The following is a 9,672-nucleotide window of genomic DNA, read 5'->3' on the forward strand; positions in this document are numbered from 1 at the left end:
AAAAACAAAAGTTCTCGTTTTTCTTCTTTCTTCTTCTTCTTCTTTTTTTTTTTTTTTAGTAAACTGAAGTAAAGAAATAAAATAAAGGATGATCCTAAGAAACAAGAAATAAGGTAAAGGTCCGAAGGCAGTAATAGCTATCCGGTCAGGAGGAAAGGCAAAAAGGTCCTTTCAACGCGGCGGTAGAGAGAGAACTGGCGGGATCTCCGCGCCCGTCCCCTCTGGGCATGCGTGCTGGGGTTCCTGCGCATGCTCAGTGGGACTCGCGTGAAAATCCTTTGAAACATAGCTTGCTACCGCACCGGTTGGGTCAGCGCAGGCGCACTAAACCCATTGGTGTGAAGCACAGAGACCACGAAGAAGATCTACTGTCAGTCTGAATGGACAGTACTGACCCTGATGGACCAACGGTCTGATTCAGTATAAGGCAGCTTCATGAATGTTCATGTTATCTAGTCCCTCAGACACTACAGAACCTTTAAAGGTTCATGGGAGGCTGTTCCGAAAGCCTCACGCAGGCTTGAAAACATTTTGTTGCACGAGGAGGAAAGCTATTTTCAAGTGAAAGGTTTTCAAAGCCTTACTGCATGCTTTGAGCTTGGTCTATTTATCATCATCATCATCATCAATTATCATCATCATCATATCTTGGTCCTAATGTATCATTACAAACCTGTTCTGTGCATCCTCAAGTTTAGCAGCGCATTCCTCTTGGAACACACGTTTCGCTTTTTCTAACTCTGCGACCATGAGAGCCTTTGCAGAGTTTAGTTCACTTTCATACTGAGCCAAAGTCTTCCGTGTGTTTGCTAAATTATCCTCCAGCTGCTGGACATGGTTCTGCTGCTCCGTCAGAGATTTCTCTAACTGTGTGATTCTAGCAGCCTGCTGCTCTTGAAGGCAAGTCATCTCAGCTTCGTGAAGTTCAAACTGCTTTTGCAAGGCCTGCTTCTCATATTCTGCCTTGTTTTCACACTCTTTATACGCCAGTAATTTCTCTTCAGTCTTTTTGTTCAAGTCCTCCCATTTCAGTTTCCATTCTTCAGATTTTGCTTTGTGAACTTCTTCTATTTCACGTACCTCTTCTCTAGCTCTTCTTAATTCATTCACATGATCTTCAATGAGTTTACATTTAACCTGTGAATATTAAGCAAAAATGTTAAGCAAAAATGTTAAATCACCTATGGAAATTTCATTTAGTCATATAGCCAGTTCTGCTATAATGTGGTAGTTGTGTTTCTGATGATCGTTATGTTACAGACAACTGCCTTGCAGCAATGTGATTATCCCAAAAGAAATAATGAGTGGCCACTAAACCTCATATTGAGGCTACCTCTTCCCAATCAAGTAGGCCCGCGTTATGACAGTTTGCAAAGGGCCCATCCCAAAAATGCACACACAGGATTAAAAGATAGAAACTGTATACACATAAGACACAAAGGCCAACTTCAGGAGGGGTAGCAGTTTACTAAAGGGGATAAGAAACAAGAGTCAGAAAATCACTAGTTCAACGCCCACTTCAGCCACTAACTCACTAGGTGACCTAGACCGCAATCCTAAGAACACTTTCCTGGGAGTAATATTAAATAAAAAAGGACTTACTTATGAGTAGACCTGCTTAAGATTGCTCCTCTATGGTCCCTGTTGTCTCCACCCCACATCCGCATCCACAATACAGAGATAATAAATACTGTCTTATCTTACAGGGCAGTTTATGGACCATTGAACTTGATGGAACAGTCAAGTAAACATGTCATTTCTAGCTGAGACAGAACTCTAAATAAAACTGGACTAGATCCAAAAGCCTTTTTGCTTACATAAGGACTCCTTCAGTGAATGGAAAGATACCTTTAGCTATAACCAAGCGTTTCCCATCTTTGCTTATTTCAGCATATTTCCAGATTGCACCAACCTGTTCTAGCTTGTCTTTCAAAAGAAGCTCTTCTTGTATACTCATTTCTTTCAATTTAGAATTTTCTCTCCTCAGGTTTTCTATTTCTTCTTGTTGGTTGGAAACAGACTCCCTCTCAGCTTCAAGAACACCACATTTAACTTTGTATTCATTTTCCAGCGCTACGAGTCGTTCTTTTACCTCTGTTTCTATTTGACGTGCAGCATCTTGAGCACTTTGTAGGCGAACTTTAGTCATTTCTAAAAATGACAATGACATTTAAAGGACAGGATGAGGAGGTATAGAAAACCTTGACAATTCCAACAGAAGAAAATCAAAGTTTAAGATATTACGTAAAAGGCAACAAAGATTTCTTGATTTCAAATGTGTAAATCCTGCAGAAAGAGATGGGGAGAGAACAAGGCCCAAAACTGATCTGCCTGTAGACCTGCCCCATTCCTCCCACACCACCAGTGACCAACCACCCTGCATAAGCTGAAGGGGAGAGCAACCTAAAACACAGGGTTAAATATTATTATGGGTATTCTGTGTAAGTGACCTTTGGAGTGAGTAGCTGAAAATGTTAGAACAAGAAATGAGCAAATAGTGATTATGGTATATTACTGCTAACAAACAAAATACATGGCTTCATAAGGTAAACTGCTCTAGTAAGAGAAAACACCCATCCTTCCTTAAGAGCTCCAAAGCATCAGGTTCAGTCTCACTTTTTCCTAAGGAATGAATGAAAGTAAGCGTAGGAATACTATCGTTTTGCTTGTCGTGAGCAGCTGAGAAAAGAAAAGACGACAAGTTCTAGCGATATGAAGTTGGAATGCCTTTACAGAGTGCAGCCATTAAAACAAGGAACACCCAGCAACTCTAAGAAGTTCCACAAGATATGACAATGATTGGAAAATTATATTATTATTTATGTTGTGGATGCAGTTTATACATGATCATTTTTAGGCTTTCACAATGAAATAGCTTCCTATTTTAGAAGAGCAGCCTTTGTTTTTTAAAAACTGAGAGATTTGGGACTATCAAGAAACCAGAAACTCTGTCTCATTAATACATTAGCCAAGAGAAGCTGGACACTTCATATTAATTTAACTGAGATTCAAAATAAGGAATGGGGAGAGAAATGGGAAACTCTGGGGTGAGAAGGAATAGCAATGCCCTCTTCTTCCCCATCATCAACTGGATGGGGGAGATATCCTCCTTTAAAGCTAAATGCATCTGTTAGTGATCACAAAGGGAGTACAGAGACAAATAAAACCAGGAAAAGGAGTTCTATGGGGGGCGGGCTGTCTGCACAATATAAAACATGGAGCCAAGCAAACAGACTGATAGAGAATCCCTGCTGCAAACCAAGACACTACATCTCAGCAAAAGTCTGCCTCTATGCAATTTACAATCACATCTTTCTAGGTGTCTAACATTTCTAAGCCTACTGACAAGTTTTAAGACCCACCCTTCCACCATACCAAAATGTTGGATAACAAACAAGAAGGGGAGGAAATGTTCTGCTCCTGACAGTTTCTACTGAGCAGTCAGGAACTCAAGAACACCATTGGCTCCAGAGATTGCTGCTAGAGATCATGGCTCCCAACGCAATACTGCAGCATAAAAGAGCCATCAGTCAAGTCTTTAAAAAAAATCAACAGGTATAAATGCTTAAAATGATTTCTGTAAATTCGGGGAGGAAAATACTTCATGAACTTCTAAAACTTATCCATGTAATGTTATATTTCCTGCTGTATGTCTGATATATTTTAACTGTTTTCATTGTAACAGCAGGATGCATTTTTAAATAATCTGGTTGTTCGCTGCATCGAATATGTGTGGAGAAACAGGATTCAAATTTTTAAGCTGGTGTTTGAGAACTGAGCGAGAGACAGGGAGTCTGCAAGAATTTTTGGAAGCATGGTAGTCTTTCACTCACAACATGTGTTGCCGTATGTTTATATGTATCGGGTAATTTCGTAGAAAAAGAGATGCAGGGGCTCATTAGCATAACTCATTAGCATAACTTATTTGCATACACCACACCCCCTGACATCACCAGTATTGTGTCAGAAGGTAACACCCACTGCTCAGGCTCCACTGGACTGTTTTGGATTGCTAGCTATTGGGGGGGACGGGGACGTGCAGCTCTGTCCTCACAGAGGAGGGAGAGCTTGTACCTGAATAAAACTTGGTCTTAAAGGTGCCACTGGACTGTTTTGGACCGGGGGGCCAGGAGGGGGCTCTGCAACTTACCTGGCTGCTTCTTGCTCTGACTGAGGGCTGCTGGGAGCAGGGGGTGGGGCTTGTTGCATGTGCCCGCCCCCTGGGTTTACTGCCGGAGCTCTGCTCCTGTGCACTCCTACAGGAAATGACCCCTGGTATGTGTAGGTTTACTCGCTGAGTGTAGCAAAGCCTTTGGTTAATTCACACTTTGGTTAATTCATTACTGAGATACTAGAATGAGGTTCATTATGCATGCTCACGGCACAATTTTGCATTTTATGTTCGAATAAGAACTCAGCCTACACATTTGTTTTCAAAGTAGTGTTTGCCAACAACCTGGAGGGGAAAATGTCGTGCCCTTTTCACAGAGGCTTAATGCGTGGAAATGGGCAGGTGAAGCTTTTCATGGCATGAAGGTAAGCAATGCCGCCTAGTTAATATTCCATTAAGCCTCTATTAAAGGGACAGGACATGCTCTCTCCAGGCTTTTGACAGTCTTATTTCAAAGAGAGGAAGAAAATGCAATATGCAATTCAGTGCTGTAGCTCCCATGACGACTGAGACACTGGAATGAAAACAGGTGTGCATGTTCAGAATACCATTCAAGTAGGAACACCAGCTTGACAGCTACATACATTTTCAAACAGGAAAATGCAAAAGACAGTAGAACACATCTAAAGCAAAGCCTCGTGAACATGATCTCTTAACTTTACACCACACAGGAAGCCTCTTCCTTATAAAAATCATTTTGTCAATTGAAAGTTACTAATTTTTCACCTCTGAGGTGCTCCTCTGAAAGCTTGGCACGGAGTTGTTCGAGATTTAAGGAATGTTTTCTATTCAATTCTTCAATTTCATGAGTGTATCTATCAGAGAGATCCATCTTCATCTTCAATAGATTCTCTTGGTATTGGAGTGTGAGAGAAGAGCTCAACAACTCTAGCTCACTTTTGTGTTTTTTATCCAAATGCAGCTTTAAGCAGGATAGTTCTTCCTAAAGCCAATATGCCAAAATGATACATAAGTACGATATATAGGAAATGTAAGCATTTTAAACTTTCAACGTATAACAATTTGTAATATTCAGCTGCACAAGCCATACACATAGCAGCAATTGTGCAGGAAAAGACATGCATCAAACACAATTTTATGGAAGTGCTACCAAATAAATCATTGACACAGAGAGTACTCCATCTTTCTATGTTATACCTCTACGGATGCCAGTCACAGCTGCTGGCAAAACGTCAGGTACTGCGATGCCACGACCACAGCCATGCAGCCCGGAAAATCTACAACCACTAATCATGATTATTACTCAGTGATAAACTAAAATCCCTGAATTTAAATGTGGTGACAATCCTGGAAGGTATTTTAGAAAGGGGACCCAAACGAAACAAAATTGAAACACTTGGTTTAAAGGCATATTGGAATATCAATGTAGTAGATATTTCAAAAACTAAGAAGAAATGCATTAGCTCGGCAGGCAGCCTAGAAAGGAAGCTGGGGTAGAAATAAGGATCGATGGAGTACATCCAGCTAAGCTGCAAGGGAAAGGAAGAGGGGGGAAAGACAAAGGGGTCAAGAAATGGCAGAATAAAGGAAGAAGCAAGACAGTCAAAAAAGGTGAGGCAGTCAGCTGGAAACGGGAAAGGTGAGGCCAGTTTGGTCTACCACTCTTATTGCTGCATACAGGGCTCTTTATGTAGCAGGAACTCCTTTGCGTATTAGACCACACCCCCTAATGTAGCCAATCCTCCAAGAGCTTACAGTAGCTCCTGTAAGAAGAGCTCTGTAAGCTCTTGGAGGATTGGCTACATTAGGGGGTGTGGCCTAATACGCAAAGGAGTTCCTGCTACATAAAGAGCCCTGGTAGCCATATACATTCTGACCGCTTGACTAAATAGCAATAAAAAATTTTAAACAGGAGGACAGAGAACATCAAACATGCATTTAAGTCAGCCATGCAGTGTTATTAATGAGAATGTCTTGACAAATATACAGAAAACTTACTGTTCAGAAGCAATTCTTCTGAGAGGCAAAAAAGTAGATAACTTTTCAAGCTATACCTTTATATGGCCTAGTAGGCGTTTACCTTGTGGTGCTCCAGTTGCACGGTGAGCTGTTCAAAGAGACCCCGTCTCTCTTTTTCAGTCATCTCTTCCAAAAGTGTAACACATGGGCTAAGCAGAGGGAAAGACAATTTCAGAAAGATATATGTTTTTAATAAAGAAAGGCACAGATGTGACTATGAGCTGAATTTACAAACTCAGCTCAAGCAACCACAGCCCACAGTCACATAGGAAAAACATTAGCCCAAATAGGGCTGTATACGAAGACAGCTGACGGTGCATGTTCACAATTAATATTTGAAGAAAAGAGATTTCAGATCAATATACTGTTAAATTGTGGCATTACCCCATATCCATATGTTCCTCTTGTTCATTCTCAATCTCCAGCAGAGTATCATCTTTTCCTTCTTGCAGTTTCTGATGCAGCATTGTTAATTCTTCTCTGTAGTTCCCTTCCAGGATCTTCAATTTCTCTTCAAAGTAAAGTCTCAATTGTTCCAATTCATTTTCATGTTCACTTTTCTTTTTATCCCATTTAGTCTGAAAATCTTTCTTCAAGTTTTCCATTTCTTCCATGTGTGATGTGCGAGCAAGCAGCTGTTCTTTTAACTCTGGAGCGCAGCGATGGTGGTGGTAAAGAGGACACATTTTTACTATGTCAAACAGGGTCATTTAGAAGAAAACAAAGATAAAGCTTACTACAAAAAATACACTCTCGGATTTCTTAGGTGCCTAGCCAGTTTCAAAAGAATTTATTACAACCTATAAAAGTAAAAGCTTCAGGAAGGAAGGAATTGCGTGGGATCTTGCTTCTTAATTCAAGAAATAGCATTTGTAAGGTTGCTTGTAATTCTCTTAGAGATCTCTTGCCCATATCAGAGACCCACTGATCCAAGAGTTCCCTGAGAAAAGGGAATAACTGTTAATTCAGCTATGATGTAGAATAGATATACCCTCTAGCAAACCACAGTCATTCTTAACTAAAGTATTATAGAGGTGATTATATAATTAGATATGAATCAAAAGGTACATTTTGTATTCATTTTGGTTTCTAAAAGGTCAGTCAAAGGTAAAACTGGTGCTTCTGCTGATAATACCCCTCTGGGACTCAAACAGCAGTATCTTTTGAATTGGTAGCTCCAGTTTTTAGACACCAACAAAAATTTGTTTTGTGAAGCATCAGCTATTGTTGAGTAATTATGGTAAAACAAAGTTCTGGACCTACAAAGGTTATTATAGAAGTCTGATAGTGTGCTAATACACTTCAACCATGTATTTCTTAAAATATTTATATCCTGCCTTTCTCCAGGGTCTTAAGGCAGCTACAAGCAAAAAGAATACAGTAAAATCATAGATGCTTAAATGAGACCAACCAGTATCCACAGACTGAAACCCAAATTAACGAACTATTTACAGTACTACTGATGCCTTAGAACAACTCATAAAAAAACAATGTAAACTCAACATCCTCTAAAAGAAAATCATTTTGCTTTTCTTCACAAATTAATAGGTGGCATTGTGAAATATGTATCTGCACTGACAGTTTGTATTATTGTTCAAACAGCAATCTTGTTTATGTATACTTGATTTCTCTTTTAATAAAATTTGAAATGAAAGAAGAAAAAAAAAAGGAAGGAAGGAATTGCAGCATACCGGTAATACAAATCTGTATCATTTCTATACCAGTTTGTTGGGTCCCTGTCACAAAACCACAGCACCCAGGGAAGAATGAATGACTGTTAAATCAGTTTGTCTAAAGTAAAGATACATCTTCAGGGAACTAGTATGATACTGTGGAATGACCACTACAGTTCCAAAACTGAGACCTGGGTTCAAATCCCTAGGCATTAAGTTCAATCAGTGACCTTTTATCTCTAAGCCTAACTAATAACTGAATGACACAGCGCCTTGTCCTACAATTCAAAAACAGACAAAAAATTGGCTGCAATTAACAATATTTATTGTCAGAAATATAAACCTACCACTTAGTTCCTGCCGACTTGCTCGTGCACTGTCCAGCTGATACCAAAGTTGTTTGATTTCTTCTTGTGACTCTGCTTTTAGTTTTTCAAGTACTGCGTGACATTCCTCCTTCTGTGGAAGATACAGGTTATACAGCAGTGAGGACAGGACTAGAGCAGAGGCAGAGGCACAAGACCTTTGAAGTAAAAATCACAAACCTCCCCTTTCGCGAAAAAGTGGGATGTGAAAGGACAGATGTCAGCTCATTAGGAAGGACAATAATGACTCTCACTGAAAATGTCAAGGAGCCAGATGCTATGTAGATGATCTCATACGGTGAGAGACTGTATGAATGGATAACAGAACTGGGTTTAGGTCCTGAGCATGATTCCCTATAGGATCCTTCTATAATTAAGGAGTGAATATGGAATAGCTGCCAATGGCAATTTAAATAAATAACATTCTGGAGTTGAGTTCTGCTGTTTAATTTATTTACTTACTACATTTATATCCTGGTTAACTATGAATTCCTCAAAACGGCTTACCCCAGGGGTACCAGAATGGAAAATCTGGGAAATCCTTCTCATGTGGAAATCAGCAGGCTTTCTGGCACCATTAACTAGCCAGCATATTATAAGAGCAAATTTCCCCTTATTTAGAAAAGTTCTTGTTCATCTGCCACATCAAAGTATGGAGGAGCTTCTAACTGAACTGTATTACATAATATAACCCTTTTTCCAAGAGAGACTGACAGCTGGCTACATGCATCAGAACAGCAAGGCTTGCTTTCACACAAGGAACTCAATCTTTTTATCTATTTCCTTTTCAAGATTCTTTGACTCAGAACTGGGGATAACCTCACACTAATGAAGGTCCTCATCTCTTGTTTAAATTTGGTAGAAGGTCAAAGGAAGGCTGCCTCTATCATCCCTTTATTCCACATACTACATACAACAGAATTATTCCAGAGGGCATTTTTATAAAGGTCATAGGGCTGTATTATATCAGAATGGTTCAGGACATGTTTCAAGGACGGAAACAGGTCTATAGACTTTACTACTGTATATGCCAAGTGTTTTGTTCTGTACACAAGTACAAACTTCTCAATATTTCTACTTATCCTTATACTAATAGCCAAGTCGCCCCGTGAGTGCGGATCGCTAAATCCGCACTCCGGGGCGACTTGGGGGGCAGGGAGATTTTTGTGCACTCTTGGGGCAGTCCCCAGGGGTGCACAAAAATGCGAAACCTTTGGGAAAAAAATTGGGGGGATGTTTAAATCCCCCCGAAAGTCACAGAGCATCTCCTGCGCGTGCGCAGGGGACGCTCTGGAACGTCGTCGCCGCCGCCAGGGGGTTGGGGGGTGGGGAGAGAGAGAGTGCGAGGTGCCTCGGAGACAGTGAGGGGGGGAGAGCCGGAAAGAGACGGAGCCAAGGCCCTCGCAGCTTCCAAGCCGCGCGGCCCTCGGGTCGGAGACAGTGGGGGGGAGGGCAAAAGAGAGAGAGAGAGAGAGAGAGAGTG

The 9,672-nt window shown here is 40.7% G+C and overlaps 1 protein-coding gene across 1 annotated transcript in view; it reads right to left on the bottom strand.

Annotated features, from left to right (window-relative positions):
* Positions 1-9,672, bottom strand: part of PCNT (pericentrin) — a 91,015-nt gene that overhangs the window by 64,847 nt on the left and 16,496 nt on the right. Inside the window, 6 exon segments of the mRNA XM_015413095.1 lie at positions 674-1,137; positions 1,913-2,151; positions 4,898-5,114; positions 6,213-6,300; positions 6,536-6,800; positions 8,172-8,283. Of these exon segments, the coding sequence (XP_015268581.1) occupies positions 674-1,137; positions 1,913-2,151; positions 4,898-5,114; positions 6,213-6,300; positions 6,536-6,800; positions 8,172-8,283 (1,385 nt within the window).

This window comes from Gekko japonicus, unplaced genomic scaffold (assembly GCF_001447785.1).
Source record: "Gekko japonicus isolate JY-2015 unplaced genomic scaffold, Gekko_japonicus_V1.1 scaffold3126, whole genome shotgun sequence".
NCBI lineage: Eukaryota > Metazoa > Chordata > Lepidosauria > Squamata > Gekkonidae > Gekko > Gekko japonicus.